The sequence below is a fragment of the Oncorhynchus clarkii genome, chromosome 18 (genome assembly GCF_045791955.1).
Source record: "Oncorhynchus clarkii lewisi isolate Uvic-CL-2024 chromosome 18, UVic_Ocla_1.0, whole genome shotgun sequence".
Classification (NCBI taxonomy): Eukaryota; Metazoa; Chordata; class Actinopteri; order Salmoniformes; family Salmonidae; genus Oncorhynchus; species Oncorhynchus clarkii.
In genome coordinates, this window is record NC_092164.1 from 42463028 (window position 1) to 42488722 (window position 25695).

The 25695-nt window shown below is 43.9% G+C and overlaps 1 protein-coding gene across 1 annotated transcript; it reads right to left on the reverse strand.

Moving 5' to 3' along the window:
* Nucleotides 1-566: 566 nt before the first annotated feature.
* Nucleotides 567-24385, reverse strand: LOC139372340 (probable serine/threonine-protein kinase clkA). Its single transcript, XM_071112059.1, has 5 exons — nucleotides 24348-24385; nucleotides 6714-6925; nucleotides 1719-2078; nucleotides 951-1122; nucleotides 567-828 (listed from the first exon to the last, which is right to left on the reverse strand). Exons 1-5 carry the CDS (start codon nucleotides 24383-24385, stop codon nucleotides 567-569), a joined length of 1044 nt encoding a protein of 347 aa, XP_070968160.1.
* Between the last annotated feature and the right edge of the window lie 1310 nt (nucleotides 24386-25695).

Sequence of the window (25695 nt, forward strand, 5' to 3'; positions counted from 1 at the left end):
TTGTAGCTTTAGCTGCAGTTGCGGTTGTTGTAAGAGCTGCAGTTGTAGTTATTGTAGCAGGTGCTGCAGTGGTTGTCCAAGTAGGTGCTGAAGTTGTATTGATCATAGGAGCTACGGTTCTTGTTATAGGTGCTGCTGTTGTAAAGGTCGGAGTAGGTGTTGTGGTTGTCGTAGCGGCTTCAGTTGTAGTTATTGTAGCAGGTGCTGCAGTGTTTGTCAAAGTAGATACAGATGTTCTTGTAGGTGATGCAGTGGTTGTTGAAGTAGGTTCTGCAGTTGTAATGGTCGTAGAAGCTACAGTTGTTATAGGTGCTGCTGTTGTAATGGTCGTAGTAGGTGTTGTGGTTATCGTAGGAGTTTCAGTTGTCGTTGTAGGTGCTTCTGTTGTTGTGGTTGTAGGATCTAAAGTTGTTGTAGTAGGAGCTGCAGTGGTGGTTGTCATAAGAAATGCATTTGTTGTCGTAGTAGGTGCTGCTGGGGTAGTGGTTGTAAGAGCTGCAGTGGTTGTTGAAGTAGGTGCTGCAGTTGTAGTGGTCATAGGAGCTACAGATGTTGTCATATGAACTTCAGTTGTAGTTATTATAGCAGTTGCTGCAGTGGTTGTCGAAGTAGGTGGTGTAGTTGTAGTGGTCGTAGGAGCTACAGATGTCACTGTAGGTGCTGCAGTTGTGGTGGTAGTAGGAACTACAGTTGTTGTAGTTGGAGCTGCAGTTGTGCTTGTCGTAGGATCTGCAGTTGTGGTTGTCATAGTAAGTGCTGCAGATGTCGTTGTCATAGTAGGTGCTGCAGATGTAGTTGCCGTAGTAGGTGCTGCAGTTGTAGTTGGTGCTGCAGTTGTGGTTATCGTAAGAGCTTCAGTTGTAGTTGTAGTATGTGCTGCAGTCGTAGTAGTTGTAAGAGTTATAGTTGGTGTAGAAGGAGCTGAAGTGATTGTCGAAGTAGCTGCTAACATTGTAGTGGTTGGGGATATATTTGTTGTCATAGAAGCTACAGTTGTTGTTGTAGGTGCAGCTGTTGTAGTGGTCGTAGAATCTAAAGTTATCGTAGGAGCTGCATTTGTAGTTGTAGTAGGTGCTGCTGCTGCAGTGGTTGTAAGAGCTGCAGTTGTTGTTAAAGTAGGAGCTGCAGTGGTTGTGGGGGTCGTAGGAGCTACAGTTGTTGTGGTTGTCGTAGGAGGTAAAGTTGTGGTTGTCGTAGGAGGTACAGTTGTGGTGGTCGTAGGAGGTACAGTTGTGGTTGTCGTAGGAGGTACAGTTGTGGTGGTCAGTTGTGGTGGTCGTAGGAGGTACAGTTGTGGTGGTCGTAGGAGGTACAGTTGTGGTGGTCGTAGGAGGTACAGTTGTGGTGGTCGTAGGTGTTGTAGTGGTTGTCGTAGGTGTTGTAGTGGTTGTCGTAGGTGCTGCAGTTGTAGTGGTTGTCGTAGGTGTTGTAGTGGTTGTCGTAGGTGTTGTAGTGGTTGTCGTAGGTGTTGTAGTGGTTGTCGTAGGTGCTGCAGTTGTAGTGGTTGTCGTAGGTGCTGCAGTTGTGGTTGTCGTAGGAGGTACAGTTGTGGTTGTCGTAGGAGGTACAGTTGTGGTTGTCGTAGGAGGTACAGTTGTGGTTGTCGTAGGAGGTACAGTTGTGGTTGTCGTAGGAGGTACAGTTGTGGTTGTCGTAGTAGGTGCTGTAGTTGTGGTTGTCGTAGTAGGTGCTGTAGTTGTGGTGGTCGTAGTAGGTGCTGTAGTTGTGGTGGTCGTAGGAGCTGCAGTTGTTGTGGGGGTCGTAGGAGCTACAGTTGTTGTGGGGGTTGTAGGAGGTACATTTGTGGTTGTCGTAGGAGGTACAGTTGTGGTTGTCGTAGGAGGTACAGTTGTGGTGGCCGTAGGAGCTACAGTTGTGGTTGTCATTGTAGGTGTTGTAGTTGTCGTAGTAGGCGCTGAAGTCGTGGTTGTCGTAGCAGTTTCGGCTGTAGTTGTCATAGTAGGTGCTGCAGTTCTGGTCGTAGGAGCTACAGTTGTCGTTGTAAGTGCTGCAGTTGTGGGGGTCGTAGGAGCTACAGTTGTTGTGGGGGTCGTAGGAGCTACAGTTGTTGTGGGGGTCTTAGGAGCTACAGTTGTTGTGGGGGTCGAAGGAGCTACAGTTGTGGTGGTCGTAGGAGCTACAGTTGTGGTTGTCGTAGGAGGTACAGTTGTGGTTGTCGTAGGAGGTGCAGTTGTGGTTGTCGTAGGAGGTACAGTTGTGGTTGTCGTAGGAGGTACAGTTGTGGTTGTCGTAGGAGGTACAGTTGTGGTTGTCGTAGGAGGTACAGTTGTGGTTGTCGTGGGAGGTACAGTCGTGGTTGTCGTGGGAGGTACAGTCGTGGTTGTCGTAGGAGGTACAGTTGTGGTTGTCGTAGGAGGTACAGTTGTGGTTGTCGTAGGAGGTACAGTTGTGGTTGTCGTAGGAGGTACAGTTGTGGTTGTCGTAGGAGGTACAGTTGTGGTTGTCGTAGGAGGTACAGTTGTGGTTGTCGTAGGAGGTACAGTTGTGGTTGTCGTGGGAGGTACAGTTGTGGTTGTCGTGGGAGGTACAGTCGTGGTTGTCGTGGGAGGTACAGTCGTGGTTGTCGTGGGAGGTACAGTCGTGGTTGTCGTGGGAGGTACAGTCGTGGTTGTCGTGGGAGGTACAGTCGTGGTTGTCGTGGGAGGTACAGTCGTGGTTGTCGTGGGAGGTACAGTCGTGGTTGTCGTGGGAGGTACAGTCGTGGTTGTCGTAGGAGGTACAGTCGTGGTTGTCGTAGGAGGTACAGTCGTGGTTGTCGTAGGAGGTACAGTCGTGGTTGTCGTAGGAGGTACAGTCGTGGTTGTCGTAGGAGGTACAGTCGTGGTTGTCGTAGGAGGTACAGTCGTGGTTGTCGTGGGAGGTACAGTCGTGGTTGTCGTGGGAGGTACAGTCGTGGTTGTCGTGGGAGGTACAGTCGTGGTTGTCGTGGGAGGTACAGTCGTGGTTGTCGTGGGAGGTACAGTCGTGGTTGTCGTGGGCGGTACAGTCGTGGTTGTCGTAGGAGGTACAGTCGTGGTTGTCGTAGGAGGTACAGTCGTTGTTGTCGTAGGAGGTACAGTTGTTGTTGTCGTAGGAGGTACAGTTGTTGTTGTCGTAGGAGGTACAGTTGTGGTTGTCGTAGGAGGTACAGTTGTGGTTGTCGTAGGAGGTACAGTTGTTGTTGTCGTAGGAGGTACAGTTGTGGTTGTCGTAGGAGGTACAGTTGTGGTTGTCGTAGGAGGTACAGTTGTGGTTGTCGTAGGAGGTACAGTTGTGGTTGTCGTAGGAGGTGCAGTTGTGGTGGTCGTAGGAGGTACAGTTGTGGTGGTCGTAGGAGGTACAGTTGTGGTTGTCGTAGGAGGTACAGTTGTGGTTGTCGTAGGAGGTGCAGTTGTGGTTGTCGTAGGAGGTACAGTTGTGGTGGTCGTAGGAGGTACAGTTGTGGTGGTCGTAGGAGGTACAGTTGTGGTGGTCGTCGTAGTGGTTGTCGTAGGTGTTGTAGTGGTTGTCGTAGGTGCTGCAGTTGTAGTGGTTGTCGTAGGTGCTGCAGTTGTAGTGGTTGTCGTAGGTGCTGCAGTTGTAGTGGTTGTCGTAGGTGCTGCAGTTGTAGTGGTTGTCGTAGGAGGTACAGTTGATGTTGTCGTAGGAGGTACAGTTGTGGTTGTCGTAGTAGGCGCTGAAGTCATGGTTGTCGTAGCAGCTTCGGTTGTGGTTGTCGTAGGAGGTACAGTTGTGGTTGTCGTAGGAGGTACAGTTGTGGTTGTCGTAGGAGGTACAGTTGTGGTTGTCGTAGGAGGTACAGTTGTGGTTGTCGTAGGAGGTACAGTTGTGGTTGTCGTAGGAGGTACAGTTGTGGTTGTCGTAGGAGGTACAGTTGTGGTTGTCGTAGGAGGTGCAGTTGTGGTGGTCGTAGGAGGTACAGTTGTGGTGGTCGTAGGAGGTACAGTTGTGGTTGTCGTAGGAGGTACAGTTGTGGTTGTCGTAGGAGGTGCAGTTGTGGTTGTCGTAGGAGGTACAGTTGTGGTGGTCGTAGGAGGTACAGTTGTGGTGGTCGTAGGAGGTACAGTTGTGGTGGTCGTCGTAGTGGTTGTCGTAGGTGTTGTAGTGGTTGTCGTAGGTGCTGCAGTTGTAGTGGTTGTCGTAGGTGCTGCAGTTGTAGTGGTTGTCGTAGGTGCTGCAGTTGTAGTGGTTGTCGTAGGTGCTGCAGTTGTAGTGGTTGTCGTAGGAGGTACAGTTGATGTTGTCGTAGGAGGTACAGTTGTGGTTGTCGTAGTAGGCGCTGAAGTCATGGTTGTCGTAGCAGCTTCGGTTGTGGTTGTCGTAGGAGGTACAGTTGTGGTTGTCGTAGGAGGTACAGTTGTGGTTGTCGTGGGAGGTACAGTTGTGGTTGTCGTGGGAGGTACAGTTGTGGTTGTCGTGGGAGGTACAGTTGTGGTTGTCGTGGGAGGTACAGTTGTGGTTGTCGTGGGAGGTACAGTTGTGGTTGTCGTGGGAGGTACAGTTGTGGTTGTCGTAGGAGGTACAGTTGTGGTTGTCGTAGGAGGTACCGTTGTGGTTGTCGTAGGAGGTACCGTTGTGGTTGTCGTAGGAGGTACCGTTGTGGTTGTCGTAGGAGGTACCGTTGTGGTTGTCGTAGGAGGTACCGTTGTGGTTGTCGTAGGAGGTACCGTTGTGGTTGTCGTAGGAGGTACAGTTGTGGTTGTCGTGGGAGGTACAGTTGTGGTTGTCGTGGGAGGTACAGTTGTGGTTGTCGTGGGAGGTACAGTTGTGGTTGTCGTGGGAGGTACAGTTGTGGTTGTCGTGGGAGGTACAGTTGTGGTTGTCGTGGGAGGTACAGTTGTGGTTGTCGTGGGAGGTACAGTTGTGGTTGTCGTAGGAGGTACCGTTGTGGTTGTCGTAGGAGGTACCGTTGTGGTTGTCGTAGGAGGTACCGTTGTGGTTGTCGTAGGAGGTACCGTTGTGGTTGTCGTAGGAGGTACAGTTGTGGTTGTCGTAGGAGGTACAGTTGTGGTTGTCGTAGGAGGTACAGTTGTGGTTGTCGTAGGAGGTACAGTTGTGGTTGTCGTAGGAGGTACAGTTGTGGTTGTCGTAGGAGGTACCGTTGTGGTTGTCGTAGGAGGTACCGTTGTGGTTGTCGTAGGAGGTACAGTTGTTGTTGTCGTAGGAGGTACAGTTGTGGTTGTCGTAGGAGGTACAGTTGTGGTTGTCGTAGGAGGTACAGTTGTGGTTGTCGTAGGAGGTACAGTTGTGGTTGTCGTAGGAGGTGCAGTTGTGGTTGTCGTAGGAGGTGCAGTTGTGGTTGTCGTAGGAGGTGCAGTTGTGGTTGTCGTAGGAGGTGCAGTTGTGGTGGTCGTAGGAGGTACAGTTGTGGTGGTCGTAGGAGGTACAGTTGTGGTGGTCGTCGTAGGTGTTGTAGTGGTTGTCGTAGGTGTTGTAGTGGTTGTCGTAGGTGCTGCAGTTGTAGTGGTTGTCGTAGGTGCTGCAGTTGTAGTGGTTGTCGTAGGAGGTACAGTTGATGTTGTCGTAGTAGGTACAGTTGTGGTTGTCGTAGTAGGCGCTGAAGTAGTGGTTGTCGTAGCAGCTTCGGTTGTGGTTGTCGTAGGAGGTACAGTTGTGGTTGTCGTAGGAGGTACAGTTGTGGTTGTCGTAGGAGGTACAGTTGTGGTTGTCGTGGGAGGTACAGTTGTGGTTGTCGTGGGAGGTACAGTTGTGGTTGTCGTGGGAGGTACAGTTATGGTTGTCGTGGGAGGTACAGTTGTGGTTGTCGTAGGAGGTACAGTTGTGGTTGTCGTGGGAGGTACAGTTGTGGTTGTCGTGGGAGGTACAGTTGTGGTTGTCGTAGGAGGTACAGTTGTGGTTGTCGTAGGAGGTACAGTTGTGGTTGTCGTAGGAGGTACAGTTGTGGTTGTCGTGGGAGGTACAGTTGTGGTTGTCGTGGGAGGTACCGTTGTGGTTGTCGTGGGAGGTACCGTTGTGGTTGTCGTAGGAGGTACCGTTGTGGTTGTCGTAGGAGGTACCGTTGTGGTTGTCGTAGGAGGTACCGTTGTGGTTGTCGTAGGAGGTACCGTTGTGGTTGTCGTAGGAGGTACCGTTGTGGTTGTCGTAGGAGGTACCGTTGTGGTTGTCGTAGGAGGTACCGTTGTGGTTGTCGTAGGAGGTACAGTTGTGGTTGTCGTGGGAGGTACAGTTGTGGTTGTCGTGGGAGGTACAGTTGTGGTTGTCGTGGGAGGTACAGTTGTGGTTGTCGTGGGAGGTACAGTTGTGGTTGTCGTGGGAGGTACAGTTGTGGTTGTCGTGGGAGGTACAGTTGTGGTTGTCGTAGGAGGTACAGTTGTGGTTGTCGTAGGAGGTACAGTTGTGGTTGTCGTGGGAGGTACAGTTGTGGTTGTCGTGGGAGGTACCGTTGTGGTTGTCGTGGGAGGTACCGTTGTGGTTGTCGTAGGAGGTACCGTTGTGGTTGTCGTAGGAGGTACCGTTGTGGTTGTCGTAGGAGGTACCGTTGTGGTTGTCGTAGGAGGTACCGTTGTGGTTGTCGTAGGAGGTACCGTTGTGGTTGTCGTAGGAGGTACCGTTGTGGTTGTCGTAGGAGGTACCGTTGTGGTTGTCGTAGGAGGTACAGTTGTGGTTGTCGTAGGAGGTGCTGTAGTTGTGGTGGTCGTAGGAGCTACAGTTGTTGTAGTTGGAGCTGCAGTTGTGGTTGTCGTAGGAGCTACAGTTGTGGTTGTCGTAGGAGCTACAGTTGTGGTTGTCATAGTAGGTGTTGTAGTTGTCGTAGTAGGCGCTGAAGTCGTGGTTGTCGTAGCAGTTTCGGCTGTAGTTGTCGTAGTAGGTGCTGCAGTTGTGGTCGTAAGAGCTACAGTTGTCGTTGTAAGTGCTGCAGTTGTGGGGGTCGTAGGAGCTACAGTTGTTGCGGGGGTCGTAGGAGCTACAGTTGTGGTTGTCGTAGGAGGTACAGTTGTGGTTGTGGTAGGAGGTAAAGTTGTGGTTGTCGTAGGAGGTACAGTTGTGGTTGTCGTAGGAGGTACAGTTGTGGTTGTCGTAGGAGGTACAGTTGTGGTTGTCGTAGGAGGTACAGTTGTGGTTGTCGTAGGAGGTACAGTTGTGGTTGTCGTGGGAGGTACAGTTGTGGTTGTCGTGGGAGGTACAGTTGTGGTTGTCGTGGGAGGTACAGTTGTGGTTGTCGTGGGAGGTACAGTTGTGGTTGTCGTGGGAGGTACAGTTGTGGTTGTCGTGGGAGGTACAGTTGTGGTTGTCGTAGGAGGTACAGTTGTGGTTGTCGTGGGAGGTACAGTTGTGGTTGTCGTGGGAGGTACAGTTGTGGTTGTCGTGGGAGGTACAGTTGTGGTTGTCGTGGGAGGTACAGTTGTGGTTGTCGTGGGAGGTACAGTTGTGGTTGTCGTGGGAGGTACAGTTGTGGTTGTCGTGGGAGGTACAGTTGTGGTTGTCGTGGGAGGTACAGTTGTGGTTGTCGTGGGAGGTACAGTTGTGGTTGTCGTGGGAGGTACAGTTGTGGTTGTCGTGGGAGGTACAGTTGTGGTTGTCGTAGGAGGTACCGTTGTGGTTGTCGTAGGAGGTACCGTTGTGGTTGTCGTAGGAGGTACCGTTGTGGTTGTCGTAGGAGGTACCGTTGTGGTTGTCGTAGGAGGTACCGTTGTGGTTGTCGTAGGAGGTACCGTTGTGGTTGTCGTGGGAGGTACAGTTGTGGTTGTCGTGGGAGGTACAGTTGTGGTTGTCGTGGGAGGTACAGTTGTGGTTGTCGTGGGAGGTACAGTTGTGGTTGTCGTGGGAGGTACAGTTGTGGTTGTCGTGGGAGGTACAGTTGTGGTTGTCGTGGGAGGTACAGTTGTGGTTGTCGTAGGAGGTACCGTTGTGGTTGTCGTAGGAGGTACCGTTGTGGTTGTCGTAGGAGGTACCGTTGTGGTTGTCGTAGGAGGTACCGTTGTGGTTGTCGTAGGAGGTACAGTTGTGGTTGTCGTAGGAGGTACAGTTGTGGTTGTCGTAGGAGGTACAGTTGTGGTTGTCGTAGGAGGTACAGTTGTGGTTGTCGTAGGAGGTACAGTTGTGGTTGTCGTAGGAGGTACAGTTGTGGTTGTCGTAGGAGGTACCGTTGTGGTTGTCGTAGGAGGTACCGTTGTGGTTGTCGTAGGAGGTACAGTTGTTGTTGTCGTAGGAGGTACAGTTGTGGTTGTCGTAGGAGGTACAGTTGTGGTTGTCGTAGGAGGTACAGTTGTGGTTGTCGTAGGAGGTACAGTTGTGGTTGTCGTAGGAGGTACAGTTGTGGTTGTCGTAGGAGGTGCAGTTGTGGTTGTCGTAGGAGGTGCAGTTGTGGTTGTCGTAGGAGGTGCAGTTGTGGTTGTCGTAGGAGGTGCAGTTGTGGTGGTCGTAGGAGGTACAGTTGTGGTGGTCGTAGGAGGTACAGTTGTGGTGGTCGTCGTAGGTGTTGTAGTGGTTGTCGTAGGTGTTGTAGTGGTTGTCGTAGGTGCTGCAGTTGTAGTGGTTGTCGTAGGTGCTGCAGTTGTAGTGGTTGTCGTAGGAGGTACAGTTGATGTTGTCGTAGTAGGTACAGTTGTGGTTGTCGTAGTAGGCGCTGAAGTAGTGGTTGTCGTAGCAGCTTCGGTTGTGGTTGTCGTAGGAGGTACCGTTGTGGTTGTCGTAGGAGGTACAGTTGTGGTTGTCGTAGGAGGTACAGTTGTGGTTGTCGTAGGAGGTACAGTTGTGGTTGTCGTGGGAGGTACAGTTGTGGTTGTTGTGGGAGGTACAGTTGTGGTTGTCGTGGGAGGTACAGTTATGGTTGTCGTGGGAGGTACAGTTGTGGTTGTCGTAGGAGGTACAGTTGTGGTTGTCGTGGGAGGTACAGTTGTGGTTGTCGTGGGAGGTACAGTTGTGGTTGTCGTAGGAGGTACAGTTGTGGTTGTCGTAGGAGGTACAGTTGTGGTTGTCGTAGGAGGTACAGTTGTGGTTGTCGTGGGAGGTACAGTTGTGGTTGTCGTGGGAGGTACCGTTGTGGTTGTCGTGGGAGGTACCGTTGTGGTTGTCGTAGGAGGTACCGTTGTGGTTGTCGTAGGAGGTACCGTTGTGGTTGTCGTAGGAGGTACCGTTGTGGTTGTCGTAGGAGGTACCGTTGTGGTTGTCGTAGGAGGTACCGTTGTGGTTGTCGTAGGAGGTACCTTTGTGGTTGTCGTAGGAGGTACCGTTGTGGTTGTCGTAGGAGGTACCGTTGTGGTTGTCGTAGGAGGTACAGTTGTGGTTGTCGTGGGAGGTACAGTTGTGGTTGTCGTGGGAGGTACAGTTGTGGTTGTCGTGGGAGGTACAGTTGTGGTTGTCGTGGGAGGTACAGTTGTGGTTGTCGTGGGAGGTACAGTTGTGGTTGTCGTAGGAGGTACAGTTGTGGTTGTCGTAGGAGGTACAGTTGTGGTTGTCGTGGGAGGTACAGTTGTGGTTGTCGTGGGAGGTACCGTTGTGGTTGTCGTGGGAGGTACCGTTGTGGTTGTCGTAGGAGGTACCGTTGTGGTTGTCGTAGGAGGTACCGTTGTGGTTGTCGTAGGAGGTACCGTTGTGGTTGTCGTAGGAGGTACCGTTGTGGTTGTCGTAGGAGGTACCGTTGTGGTTGTCGTAGGAGGTACCGTTGTGGTTGTCGTAGGAGGTACAGTTGTGGTTGTCGTAGGAGGTGCTGTAGTTGTGGTGGTCGTAGGAGCTACAGTTGTTGTAGTTGGAGCTGCAGTTGTGGTTGTCGTAGGAGCTACAGTTGTGGTTGTCGTAGGAGCTACAGTTGTGGTTGTCATAGTAGGTGTTGTAGTTGTCGTAGTAGGCGCTGAAGTCGTGGTTGTCGTAGCAGTTTCGGCTGTAGTTGTCGTAGTAGGTGCTGCAGTTGTGGTCGTAAGAGCTACAGTTGTCGTTGTAAGTGCTGCAGTTGTGGGGGTCGTAGGAGCTACAGTTGTTGCGGGGGTCGTAGGAGCTACAGTTGTGGTTGTCGTAGGAGGTACAGTTGTGGTTGTGGTAGGAGGTAAAGTTGTGGTTGTCGTAGGAGGTACAGTTGTGGTTGTCGTAGGAGGTACAGTTGTGGTTGTCGTAGGAGGTACAGTTGTGGTTGTCGTAGGAGGTACAGTTGTGGTTGTCGTGGGAGGTACAGTTGTGGTTGTCGTGGGAGGTACAGTTGTGGTTGTCGTGGGAGGTACAGTTGTGGTTGTCGTGGGAGGTACAGTTGTGGTTGTCGTGGGAGGTACAGTTGTGGTTGTCGTAGGAGGTACAGTTGTGGTTGTCGTAGGAGGTACAGTTGTGGTTGTCGTAGGAGGTACCGTTGTGGTTGTCGTAGGAGGTACCGTTGTGGTTGTCGTAGGAGGTACCGTTGTGGTTGTCGTAGGAGGTACAGTTGTGGTTGTCGTAGGAGGTACAGTTGTGGTTGTCGTAGGAGGTACAGTTGTGGTTGTCGTGGGAGGTACAGTTGTGGTTGTCGTGGGAGGTACAGTTGTGGTTGTCGTGGGAGGTACAGTTGTGGTTGTCGTGGGAGGTACAGTTGTGGTTGTCGTAGGAGGTACAGTTGTGGTTGTCGTAGGAGGTACAGTTGTGGTGGTCGTAGGAGGTACAATTGTGGTGGTCGTAGGAGGTACAGTTGTGGTGGTCGTAGGAGGTACAGTTGTGGTGGTCGTAGGTGCTGCAGTTGTAGTGGTTGTCGTAGGTGTTGTAGTGGTTGTCGTAGGTGCTGCAGTTGTAGTGGATGTCGTAGGTGCTGCAGTTGTAGTGGTTGTCATAGGTGCTGCAGTTGTAGTGGTTGTCGTAGGTGCTGCAGTTGTAGTGGTTGTCATAGGTGCTGCAGTTGTAGTGGTTGTCGTAGGTGCTGCAGTTGTAATGGTTGTTGTAGGTGCTGCAGTTGTAGTGGTTGTCGTAGGTGCTGCAGTTGTAGTGGTTGTCGTAGGTGCTGCAGTTGTAGTGGTTGTCGTAGGTGCTGCAGTTGTAGTGGTTGTCGTAGGAGGTAGAGTTGTGGTTGTCGTAGGAGGTACAGTTGTGGTTGTCGTAGGAGGTAGAGTTGTGGTTGTCGTAGGAGGTACAGTTGTGGTTGTCGTAGGAGCTACAGTTGTGGTTGTCGTAGGAGCTACAGTTGTGGTTGTCGTAGGAGCTACAGTTGTGGTTGTCGTAGGAGCTACAGTTGTGGTTGTCGTAGGAGCTACAGTTGTGGTTGTCGTAGGAGCTACAGTTGTGGTTGTCGTAGGAGCTACAGTTGTGGTTGTCGTAGGAGGTACCGTTGTGGTTGTCGTAGGAGGTACAGTTGTGGTGGTCGTAGGAGGTACAGTTGTGGTAGTCGTAGGTGCTGCAGTTGTAGTGGTTGTCGTAGGTGTTGTAGTGGTTGTCGTAGGTGCTGCAATTGTAGTGGTTGTCGTAGGTGCTGCAGTTGTAGTGGTTGTCGTAGGTGCTGCAGTTGTAGTGGTTGTCGTAGGTGCTGCAGTTGTAGTGGTTGTCGTAGGTGCTGCAGTTATTGTCGTAGGTGCTGCAGTTATTGTCGTAGGTGCTGCAGTTATTGTCGTAGGTGCTGCAGTTATTGTCGTAGGAGCTGCAGTTATTGTCGTAGGAGCTGCAGTTATTGTCGTAGGAGCTGCAGTTATTGTCGTAGGAGCTGCAGTTGTGGTCAGAACTCCATGGATATTCCAGCATAAAAACACTGGTTTATGAGATGAATGGTTAATATGTTTATTGCGCACAATATCAACATTTCCAAGATTTCCCTCCATCAGCATGGTGCAGTTTTTGACATCTTTATTATGTAATATATACAATTATAATTTATAGCTACATATTATTCCCTTGATTGTTAATAATATTACCTATAATACCTTATTGAGATTACCACACCTGAGTTCTATTTTTGTTGTTGTTGAAAAGAGGGTACATTTTTCATTACAGTAGTGTGGTAATATAATTCAAGTAATAGAGGTTACAGCAGTGTGATAATGTTTACCGCTTACAATTGAGTAATTTTCCTTTTTTATATTTTGGAAACCATATATCATCATTTTGATATCATGGATGGTCAGTCCTTGCATCCATAGCTACATCTATGAATTTGAGAGTGATTACGTTTACTAAAGTGGTGGGGTGTCCGCATTGTTGTTGTTTGAATCCCAGATTTCCCCATTAAGGACTCAGGGACTAAGGACTAAAATCTTTAGTAAAGCTATCAAATCGAGGGGAGACATTTGACAGTAAAGTAGCCTTGGCAAAATGTAAAATTGCCCCCATGAAATGTCAAAATAAACATATTTAGAAAAAATCATAAGCATTGTAACATCATATACAATGTACAACATGTACATCATTGCTCATTATTCTAATTACATTATCCAAATGTATATGGTCTATTTTGTCACCATCTTACCTTTTTGGTTGTTAATATTTTAATTCAGGATTAATACACGAGTTGGCATGAAGTTAGCAAATAGTAAAAAATGAGTTAGAAACATGAACACAGAATGAAATTCAGTGTACTACATACCCATGGTAAATAAAGTAGCTGTCAGTTTCTGTGTCTTCATTTTGGACTCAGTTGATGCAGTTGTTTTCTGAATAGAAAGAAAAATATACATTTTATTGACAGGTCATAAGCCACTATTAATGTTCAGCGGTGGACACTTTTCAACTTAATCTGTAACTTGTTAAGCAAATTTATGCAACTCATTTAGGTGTGCCAGATCAAGAGGTGTGAATAATTATTAATTCAAGACATCGCTGTGAACAAAATTAGCTTGTGAAGAATAATGTAAAAAACAAGGAAACAAAATGTGAGAACTTTGCAAGGCTGTGAATAATTTCACAACAGTCACTATAACCACTATAACATGGATTTATACACTTTAGTGAAATTACACAGTAAAATCCAGATTAGCGTTGCATTTATCCCCCATCAGAAATCAGCCTATTACCGCATCCCACCAATCATGTTACTTCATAAAAGAGGAAAGGGCATTTCAAATTTGCAAATGGTCTGCGAGCGACCAGGAATTCACACATTCTGTGAAAGTAATCGGTGTAGTTCATCAAAAGATTATTTTTTTTCAAATATAAAACATAATACATGAAATAGTAAAATCCACATTAGTGTTACAATTTTTCAAGAGAAATACGCATTTTGCTGCTTAATAAACATAAGTATTTAAACTTGGCTTTCAAAAGTTGACCAATCCATTTTCTACATTCTTAAAAAGATGAGAAAAAATAAGAAACCTGCACACTGCTCTTGCTAAAATCACTGCTCTATTAAGTTCACATTTAGGCTTCAAGCATGAAACGCATTGAACGGATGTGGCTGGAGCAATGTCAACATAAGGGTGCAAATTAAAAACAATCACAAAATCCTGGAGTATAAGGAAAACAAGCATATGTTACAAATATTTAGATTTTTTTATTTAACCTTCATTTAACTAGGCAAGTCCGTTAAGAACAAATTCTGACTTACAATGACAGCCTAGGAACATTGGGTTAACTGCCTTGTTCAGGGGCAGAACAACAGATTTTTACCTTGTCAGCTCTGTGATTCGATCTAGCAACCTTTCGGTTACTGGCCCAATACTCTAACCACAAGGCTACCTGCCACCCCTATAATATAACAATGTGCATTTCATAAGTATTCTAATAATTGTAATAAAGTGTGTACATAAGACGTATTAAACTAGACCGTAAAACAACAATGAGGACATCGATCTATCAAGAAGGTTTTCATAAATCATTGGGTACTGAACAATAGAAACCGTCAGAGTGATCTGAAGTGGCGGCATTAACTCATGTTCACATTTACATAACATGCATGGGCATTTCATCATTAAGACCAGGCTGAAACACAACAAAATGTGGAATAAGTCAAGAGGTATGAATACTTTCTGAAGGCACTGTAAATCATATAAATTTAAAGTTTTCAAATGGTCTGCCAGCAATTAACTACATATTCCTATACATATTCTGTGACAGTTTAGTAGTTCATCAAAAGTGTATGGATGTTTACATATAACGTGTACATAATAACCATAATCTTCATTGTTTCAATGTTGTTGCTTTTACATTATCAATTTTGGATTTTGATCTTTTCTTGTAAGACCATTTTACCTTGTTATATTTGTATATGATATTTCAATTTTTTTGTGCTGTGTGCAATTTATTTAAAAATTGTCTCAAGTATTTTCCATTAATATATTATTATATTTTAGAGTAAAGGTTATTACTTACCTACAGCAAACACTTCAATGCCAGCCACCTATTTCTGTAATTTCTCCAAATATCAATTGAGGAAGGTCTTTGTTAATGACAATTAACAATCACAATATCTAGATTATATCTACACTAAAATCTTATCTTTCTAGTTCTGCTAACCATTTCAAGCTTACAATTGAACTGTTCCCGTGTATACTGTCATGCCAATGTATTTCTAGTTTGTATTTATATTACTATAGGGCTGGTTTGATGCCACAAATTGTCTGTCTTTCAGGTGACGTAATATTTTGGGAGGCACCAAAGATAATAAGATAAAGGTGACGAAAAAGGGAGGGACAGAGGAATGCAAGTGGGAAGTACTTAGCTTCAAAATGTTTTTGTTTTTTTCCCCAGGTACTGACGCGGTATGGAAAACTGGTTAGGTGTTCTGACAAATTTGGGATGGACTAAAAATAATTGAAAAAAGGGGAGGGGGAAAATAATCTGTTTGAGAGTATAATAACAGTTATGTACTGACCTTTTTTTTTATTGTAAACTGTTTAGGTCACAAATACATTTTTTTTAAAGATTTTCTGTAGCCAGAATCTTGCTTAATTGTACTTAATTGACTTAACTTAACTTTGGAGCCATTCATTTAATTTAATCAGTGGCCTGAAGTAAACAGTCAGCCTTTTTCTATTTAACAGTTCTACACTCTCACATGTGCTACTTCCCATATCTTTTTAAAAACATAGTTGTTTCTTTTAACAGTAGATTCAGTTTATGAATCTCTAACAAAAGTGATGTCAAGATTTGTTTTAATCAGCTGGTAAATATGATTGAGGGTCACAATGACTCCACATGGTGAGCCCAACAATGGAGGAAATTATCTTGGATTCCTGATGGAGCATTTTCCAGATGCTAAAATAATTTTTAAATGATTGCTTACAATGAAGAATGACACCTAAACATTTGTGTGTACCTGCTGAAAAGAAAGAAATGTATAATAATATAACAAATTAATTTCTGATAAAATATTGTGTGCGAAATACCTTACATTTTTTGAACTTTACCGTTGATATATTTGGAGAAATTAATACAAATCTGTATCTTGTGGCTCGATTAAAATAAATACATATTTAAAGACTTGTATCTCTCTATGATAATGAAATGTGTTCAAGTTATTTTTTTTAAATTTTCTATTGAACATTAACATGATACGACAATAGTGTTTCAGTATTTTGAAGAGTGCCTTGGTTCTCATCATTTTGATATCATGGATGGTCAGTCCTTGCATCCATAGCTACATCTATGAATTTGAGAGTGATTACGTTTACTAAAGTGGTGGGGTGTCCGCATTGTTGTTGTTTTAATCCCAGATTTCCCCTCTAAGGACTCAGGGACTAAGGACTAAAATCTTTAGTAAAGCTATCAAAAAGTAAATGCATAATAGTATTGACCTATTTCTGGGTGCACATTTAACCTCTGCAAGGTTCCTGGCAACGCAAACGTGGATCTGAAGTATGCAGGTTTTCCCTCTCCAGCTGACTGTCAGTATCACTTTATTTAGGGTTAGACCTTGATGCACAGTTTTCCTGTCTTCCTCAGGGAGTTCCTCTCAACCAAGGGGAAAATGCTGCATGCCAATGTTGCATTAGTTGATCTGAAACAAAGGTGGGTAATACATAACACCTTGATGAGTGTTCCAGTGTCATTCATAACAACTATTAGAACACATTTATTCAACATCAGTCATGAGGAATTTGATAAATATTTGATTTATTCCGTCAAAGTACACATCCCTCTGACATACTAATCACACAACAATCTGGGAGCACCAGGGAAGCCTCAGAGCAGTACCCAGGTAGCAGATTAGGGGTTATGTGACTTGCTCAAGGCCACAAGAGCAGAAGGGTTGGATCCAGATCTGTCTGTAAATAATATATTTCAAATACTCTAACTGACTGTGGTCGGTGATTGAGCTTGCCTGGCACAATGGAACCATTGTAGTAGTCCCAAAAGAGAAAACCGCCATCTTTCTGGCACTCACTCCAGACAGGCTCAATACTATTTGAACCCAGGTCAGAGCAATTGATGGCATTTTAACATGTTGAGTAACTTTGCCTGATACCTGAAGACATGTATTAGATCAAATCAATCAATCACATTTGCTGTAAAAAAAGGGCTTTATGAATTAGTGTTGGTCAGGAATTGCTTTACTGAAACCGACCTAAACCCCATCGAGCCAGAAGATTATGCCTTGGCTTTAGCTCAGCAAAGACTAATACAGCCTTGTGGTGCACAGGACTAACCCAGTCAGTAACACCAGCAACAATACTGTTCACTCAGACCAGACTATTTCAACTAAAACAATTTAACTTCATAATACCTTAATAACTTTCTGTAATGACAAAATCACTTATTTTGAAGGTTCCTTATAAATTATGTTAAAATATGACGGTTGTTATGCGTGATACTTTTAACATTCACAAAGTGTTACCCAAACTACTTATTTAGCATTTTGGGTGAGGAGCTTCATTCTAACCAGCAACATGTGGGTATCACTTGTGAACATGGAGATTTGGAGTGTGATGCCTGACTCAACATGCCCTAGGACGTCATCGAAATTAAGAATTTGTTCTTAACTGACTTGCCTAGTTAAATCATTTTAAAAAATGTCTAATTGTTACTATCTCATGCTGCGTTGACTAATAAGGACTGTTTTAATACAGGATATACTGTATTTTTCCAAAAACGTATTACCTTTATTTATACTTTTGTACTATCAAAATTGGTCTGATGCATTCCTTTATACCTCTGTGAAGTGAATTATTTCCATAGAACTCCATCCTGCTTATATAACGGCTACTTGCCATATTAAACTAAACTAACTACTGGTAGAAATGTATTAATCCGAAAGAAAATGTACTGTCATCTTGCAAAGAGCACTATCCCCAGTCAAAAAGTGTTGGCAAGTTGCCTCACGTGTCAGTGTTTTGACCCGTGATTTGTTTTTGGCAAACATCCCAACTGTCACGTCTACACCCATTCCCCCTCTCCGGCGCTCGATGTCGCTAGTTTATTCATTATTATTATATTTATCAGATGTGAATTGTACAACTTACACTTAATACAATTTGGATATTGATTTACTGTGATTTAATGTTTTCTAATTATTTATTGTTGTTTTAGCTGTTGCCGTCCACCAATAACTACACCGTTCTGTGACTTGCCACACCCTAAACAATCATTGTTGATTAAACACTGGTTTGGCTTGTCATTGGATTACATATGATAAAAAGGAATGTTCTTTCATGAGTTGTATCACTCCCTGACGTCTTCCTGTCGTCTCCCGTGACGTTGAAAGATGTTTGAATCTGTTCTATTGAACATACCTCTACATCCATAACAAGGAACATCCTCCTTGTTTTGTGTTTGAATGCTATGACATGGAAGATGGTGTTAGTGCTTAGTTTATGAAAACAGATCTAATCCAACTTTGTTACTATATTTTGTGAGTTCAGACCCCTCTAGCAACACATTTTCAAAAAAGCAACTAGCAAAAAATCGAGTGATTTACATTAACAAAACAATTTACCTGAATTAGGGCCAGACTAGTTACCATAGTTTTCTCACATTGCCATTGACAGTTTTTTCTATTGTCTCTTTTTGGTCCATTTAGATTGTTAATGTAGATTGTATACAAAAAAATGTAAAAAAATGTTATGGTTAAAAATGTTCATGTTTTACTGTGACTTGTTTTAGGCTTAGTAACTTCGCCAGAGGGTCACTTTTGCCAGTCCCAAGGCCGGATAAAGGAGGAGGGTTGGAAATCAAGAATCGACAGAAGAAAGTTCATTTGGAGTTCTAAACATATTTCGGTTGTTTTTTACTCACTTTTTGTCTCTCCCATGACGTTATTCCTCTCTCCTACAGCATCCATCACAATTACATGGCCAATTATGCAAATTAGGTGATGGCGTCATTTAGCGACTTTTAGAACAGCCAATAGCTACTTTCCTTACTGAGGAGTTGGCAACACTGATATCATCCCAGATTAGGAACAATACACTATTTCAAAGCACAGGTCATGTTTGCCTAAATACAATGTAATTACTAGTTGTTACACAGGATTTAGCTGGTTAAAATTAAGTGTATCTTGAGTAATTACTTGTAATGAATATGTACTTATACAATACATTACCCATCCTGAGAATCTGGCCCTCAAGCTTCTGGAAGTGCCATCCAAGTAGGAAAATAATCAAATCTAATTGTATTGGTCACATACACATGGTTAGCAGATGTTAATGTGAGTGTTCTAATTCCAACAGTGCAGTAATATCTAACAAATAATCTAACAATTCCCAACAACTACCTAATACACACAAATCTAAAGGAGTGAATGAGAATTTGTACATATAAATATATGGATAAGCGATGGCCGAGCGGCATAGGCAAGGTGCAGTAGATGGTATAAAATACAGTATATACATGTGATATGAGTAATGTAAAATATGTAAACATTATTAATGTGGCATTGTTTAAAGTGACTAGTGGTCCATTTATTAAAGTGTCCAGTGATTGGGTCTCAATGTGGGCAGCAGCCTCTCTGAATTAGTGATTGCTGCTTAGCAGTCTGATGGGCTTGTGATAGTATTAATCTTTTACCATCTGCGAACAGCTCAAATGTCATCAACCACCTGGTCCAGCGTGGACCTATTGTAAGAAGACACTGACATTTTCAGATTTAACTATCGTTTTCAAACGTTATCCTCGTCGCCATTGTTCAATCTTATACTCGTATTAAATTAAGATATTATACTGAATTTAATCAACAAGACTCAGAGGTAAACTTCAACATGTCTTTACTCCAGCACTGTCTGTAATCCCCTCACATTTCTTTACTGACGTCCTCTCCCAGTACGTCACATCAATACATGACAGCACTACAGTCTCCTTTTCACCTCATTTAACACCTGATTTACTGAACAAAAGGCACATCTGAATTGAGTAACACAGTATGAGTCATAATTGTAACGGTTTTCTTGGTGAGAAGGAGAGTCGGACCAAAATGCAGCGTGTCGATTGCGATTCATGTTTAATGAAAAGAACACACTAAACACAAACACTATAAAAACAATAAACGTAACGAAAACTGAAACAGCCTGTACTTGTAAACTAACGCATAGACAGGAACAAGAACACTAAGGACAATCACCCACAAAACCCAACACCAAACAGGCTACCTAAATATGGTTCCCAATCAGAGACAATGACGAACACCTGCCTCTGATTGAGAACCATATCAGGCCAAACATAGAACTAGACAAACTAGACATGTAACATAGAATACCCACTCAGCTCACACCCTGACCAACCAAAACATAGAAACATACAAAGTAAACTATGGTCAGGGTGTGACAATAATGGCCATAAAACCTAGCGGTTAAGCCTTTAAATGGTTCCAATGTTTTTTTTCCATATGAGATTTTAAAACTACTTCATTACATTTCTTAGTTTTGGGAGTGACATGTTCCAAAGTAACTTAATACTTTAGTTTTTCAATTTAAGTAATTAGTTACTTTTAAAAAAAACTTGCTTTTAAATACGATTTCCTTTTTATTTTTTAAAATGTTGCCTCCCCAAAAGTTCTAATCTCACCCCTAAACTCACGCTCTTCCTGTTTCTTCAAGAACGTTGTGGCGGGAATATAGCTAGCAATATGGCAGAGACAACAGCCTTTACACCGTGGAAGTATTCACAATAATTGGAACGCAAAAGGTGCCCTTTGGATAAGCGCCTGTCAGCTGCGAAGAACTCAACTTCAAATATCAAGAAGCACCTTCAGGCCAAGCACAGCTCCACAAGACTGGTGGAGAAAGACCCTAGCCAGCCGATTGACGTTGATGCTGAGTATGAAGGTTTTTCTGCTCCAAAACAGTAAAGGTTAGATTTCTGTTCGGTTAAACCTGTCACCCCGAGAACACAATGAAAATGTATGCGTCTTTGATGATTGTAAGTAATTCCTGTGATCGCATGCCATTTATTTCAATGCTTTATGTTTTGGGATTTATTTGACAGTTTGCATTCGTGGTCAGCAGTTTAGTGCGCAGGTTATTTAAATGTTCATGTCGATACTTCAAGTCGGGTTTGTTGTGACTTAGTAGGCTGTATTTAGTGACTTTCATAAAGCTGCCTTAATGTTGTTTTTGATTCATGGACAATGCCCCTTTGACGCGTTGGATTTAGCTAGATTTATTTTGTTTTCTTTGCATTCATCAGACATTCGATAGTTTAATGTAGAATTTTGTCAGAACACAAAGGCTATTGTTCATACATCTTTATTATTGTCACGTTCACTGGAATAAATAACGGACCAACCTGCAACGCAATATGGTTTCCACATTATTTATTTGAAATGCACAAAACAATAAAGCAAGAACGAAACAACGAACCGTAACAAAGAGGTGTAGCAGACACTAACTTAAAAACAATATCCCAAAAAATACAGGTGGAAAAAAATGCTATTTAAATATGATCCCCAATTAGAGATCATGATAGCCAGCTGCCTCTAATTGAGAATCCTACCAAACACCAACATAGAAAAACTAAACTAGAACCCCACATAGAAAATAACAACTAGAAACCCCCCCAAATATGCCCTGACCTACTATACCATAAAAAAACAAAGGCTCTCTATGGTCAGGGTGTGACAATTATCATAATCTGTATACATTTCTCCTCCATCACTCATTTTTTGTGGAACAGTTACATTTCAATAGGCTGCTGAACTACAAAGGCCAAATAATAATGAGATTTAAAAAAATAAGACATAGTTTCTTGCAAAATACACAGTTCAATTTAAATAAACCATATTGCGTCAACAAAACTAAGGAGATGATTGTGGACTTCAGGAAACAGCATAGGGAACACCCCCCTATCCACATCGATGGAACAGTAGTGGAGAGGGTAGTAAGTTTTAAGTTCCTCGGCGTACACATCAGACAAACTGAATTGGTCCACCCACACAGACAGCATCGTGAAGAAGGCGCAGCAGCGCCTCTTCAACCTCAGGAGGCTGAAGAAATTCGGCTTGTCACCAAAAGCACTCACAAACTTCTACAGATGCACAATCGAGAGCATCCTGTCGGGCTGTATCACCGCCTGGTACGGCAACTGCTCCGCCCACAACCGTAAGGCTCTCCAGAGGGTAGTGAGGTCTGCACAACGCATCACCGGGGGCAAACTACCTGCCCTCCAGGACACCACCCGATGTCACAGGAAGGCCATAAAGATCATCAAGGACAACAACCACCCGAGCCACTGCCTGTTCACCCCGCTATCATCCAGAAGGCGAGGTCAGTACAGGTGCATCAAAGCTGGGACCGAGAGACTGAAAAACAGCTTCTATCTCAAGGCCATCAGACTGTTAAACAGCCACCACTAACATTGAGTGGCTGCTGCCAACACACTGACTCAACTCCAGCCACTTCAATAATGGGAATTGATGGGAAATGATGTAAAATATATCACTAGCCACTTTAAACAATGCTACCTAATATAATGTTTACATACCCTACATTATTCATTTCATATGTATATGTATATACTGTACTCTCTCATCTACTGCATCTTTATGTAATACATGTATCACCTGCCACTAACTATGCCACTTTGTTTACATACTCATCTCATATGTATATACTGCACTCAATACCATCTACTGTATCTTGCCTATGCCGCTCTGTACCATCTCTCATTCATATCTTTATGTACATATTCTTTATCCCCTTACACTTGTGTCTATAAGGTAGTAGTTTTGGAATTGTTAGCTAGATTACTTGTTGGTTATTACTGCGTTGTCGGAACTAGAAGCACAAGCATTTCGCTACACTCGCATTAACATCTGCTAACCATGTGTATGTGACAAATAAAATTTGATTTGATTAAAATAACTGAAAAAACTATTAGGGAATCTGACCGACCTCAGTCTTGAGCTCTCCCATGATGTGGCGCATTGACAATCCTTTAGGTGCCGAGCGTAATACCCTGACTACACCGCTCGTATTGCGTGCGTGAGCATGGCAAAATAAATTTTGAAATCTAGATTATTCAATTATTGCACCCACATTGCTCGGGTGCGCCAACGCGTCTGCGTTGCCGAGGGCTAAAATAGAAGTCAGTTCTATTTGTGACGCAGATCGCGCTGCAAGTCCTGCCTCTCCCATCTCCTCATTGGTTTATAGAAGCAGGTACCCACGTGCCACCTCCTCATTGGTTATACCCACGTGGGTGACTGAAAGACGAACAAGGTCGGTGGCGGTAATGCACCTAATTTATGAAAGTTGCTAATCGCAAAATATAAAGTCCAGAGAAGAAAAGGTCTGGAAGGAGGAGAGATGATTAGAAATGATTCGGGTTGACCGTTTTATGTGTGGATTAATTGTCAGAGTAGAGGACCTTGTGCATTTCAGGTAAAATAAAAACTCAATGTTTATATCCCAGGACAAATTAGCTAGCAAGTGCAAGCAAGCAAAATCTCCATAAATGTTTAATGCTTTTCAACATGTCCCCAAATTAATGTAATTGGTTCAGAGTTTGCTTGGATATTTTAACCTGCGTGTTGTGATCGCGTTTAGTGTGGGGGGACAAAATACATTTCTGCACGATGGCGCACGCACGCAGCCGGTTTGGGTTCCATGTAACGTTCCACTTTGAATATCCCGCGAGTACTAATTTCATGTGTGAGTTCCAAATATCTCTAATGGTCGCCCTAGCGTGAGTTTTTATGCACGTGATGTTAGAATGTTCTCTCCATTCTAGAATGTGATTGTTGGGCAACAGTACATTTAGGCCGCGCTGACCTCAAACCAACGCACACAGCCTGTTTTTATTTATAGGCTGTTTTCAATTTGTCAATTTCAAATTATTTTTGAACAAGTTTTTTATTTTCTAAGAACAGTTTGAAATGTGTGCTCCACCTCTTCATTCACATAAAAGTAGTAATTTTTACTGTTGCGAACCAATACATTGTTTTGACATTTCTGACCGGGACAAAATTTCCCAAACACTTCCCAATTGTTTGTGCAGTTCAAGTCTGCAGACACTTTCTCAACTCCGGTCCTGCACACACACACACACACACACACACGTGTTCACATTTTCCGTCTGTTGCCTTCATCGCAGTCATAGTTGTTTTCGTTACCAATAATAACTTTGGAAATGTGTGTGTTTCTATCAAAGTAAGTGCCTTATTACGTTATAATAGTTTCTGCATGTCGTGTTGTCGTTTCTACTGTAGCATAATATTTTTGTGTATATTCCTTATAACAGTGGACATGCTAGGTAACGTTACTCATTTCATAACCTTTATGGTGTTATATTCAATCGTGCTCATGTAGCTAGCTACATTCTTCTATTAGCTCTGTAAAACAATGTTAATTGCGTCAGAGAAGTGTTGTCTTGTTGTATTTTGAAGTTACCCTGGAAAACTTTAAAAATATCATCTTATATCACTTGTCCGCCTTATCCACTGCCCCCATTTTGAGGTTATAGTCAAGCACGCATTCTGGTTTGATTTTTCTCTCTCCCGTCAGATGGTCCTCCTTCCTGTGGCCGGCATGGTTACTGTACGGACAGTGGAGAGGACATGAATAACTCGTTTGTCATGACACTTTACTGCCAGCTGTTGACATTTCTTATTTTGTACAACGGGTCATTTAGGATGGCAGTAGCATTGTTGATGAAATGCAGTCATCGCAGCAGAACTAGGAAGCAGTCTCTGGAAAAGACGGTGGCAAAGAAGGGAGTTGCAAACAGGATCTGTGCTCCAGTATTCTCATAGTGAATTCTTCTTTACTATGAGTGCTTCTTTACTATCCCGACGAGAAGGACTGTCACCGGGAAGGTACACATTTCACTAATTGTGGTTGTCCCCCCCCCCCCCCCCCCCCCCAAACTCCTGGCTCCCTCTTCTCCTGTAGCTCCAAGGCATAGTGATTGGTCTCTGCTATGTCTCCCACCAGCTCCTCTGTCAGAACCAACTTGAAGCACTCTGCCTCGGATGGAAATGGCAAGGGGCGTTGCACTCCAGACTGGGACTCATCAAAGCAAACAGCAGAGCCAGGAGGGGTGAAATGGCTGGCAGCCTTCCAGCTACCACAGAACTCCTGTACTTCATCCACTGTCGGTCTGCCTCCATCACCACCAGCATCTTCAAAGGGAACTTTGACTTTGTCAGTGGACAAGGGGTCCTCAGATTCAGGGTTCTCAATGGCTGGGAGGCAGCTCCTCACTGTCACTGTCAGAATCTGATTCCTGACTTTCAGACTCACTGTCAGAATTTTTTTTAAATCGCCAGAATTTCCACATTTGTGAGTTGTCACCTTTTGAAATACATTGCTAATGCTACAGCTTATCTAACTAGCTACATACATAAACAACAACACTGAATAGCTCAGAGTGGGAGTGAGAGGTTAAGTGATTGACTGCCTGCATGCACCATTTGTATAAAAAAAATCACTATCAGTAAATGTTTTGTGCGGTAATTATTGATATATTTACTGTTTTATTCACATGTTTTTCAAGTTCCGGTGATAAATCATGCATTCTGATTCTTGCCTAGTTTGTAATGGGCACATATGTGTGTAAAATACTTTTTTGAAGGTTTTACTGATTATGATGAGCTAAGCCAAATCCAGCTGTGTACGGAGCCATGTTTGTTGACATACAATGCATTCTGGGTTTCACGTGATCGTCTGTCGGACCAAAGTTGCTATAACAAAATGAGGTGAGTAAGGGTTCACTCGCTTTTTGAGAACTTCAGGAAGTGAATGGTGGGATGTGAACGATGGTAGACAACACACCCCTTCAACATGTTTACTATTAACAGACCAAACTCATCTTGTCTTCTCTTTTTATCTTTGGTTTCTGTGATGAAAAAAAGCATGGCGGCGCTGAAACTAATCGTCGGATTACTTTCGATTTCTAGACAGTGTTTTGCTCAAGTATTTCAATCAATGGTGAGTTCACCCTTGATGTCATTAATTATACATTGTAATTGCTATTAGCTAATTCATATTGTCGTTTTTGTCAGCCGAGAGTTATAAAATATGACCGCTTGTGTTGCGTCAATCTTTCCTCAGCATTATGACAAATGTAGCCTACATTTTTCCGGTTTGGATGATTTGTGTTATGCTATAGATACTTCTGTGAATATCTGAACATTGCATCCAAAAATAAACTGCTCACATTCTGGACATAACTTTTTAAGGACTGTGTTTGTGTAAATAGTTTCAAAATAAAAGTGTGGCCAGCTCAAATGCTGATTGTTGCATCATTCACACACTAAGTTCTAATCACACGGGTGTGATCGTAGGCTTCAGGGACCAATGTAGAACTATCACACCCATGTGATGGTACTTGCTAAGTAGGCAACCATTCTACGGTAGTGTACACCCTCTACTGGGCATAGCAATAACTAAGGAATTTTAAGAGGGTTTTTGGTAACACAAAAATAAATTT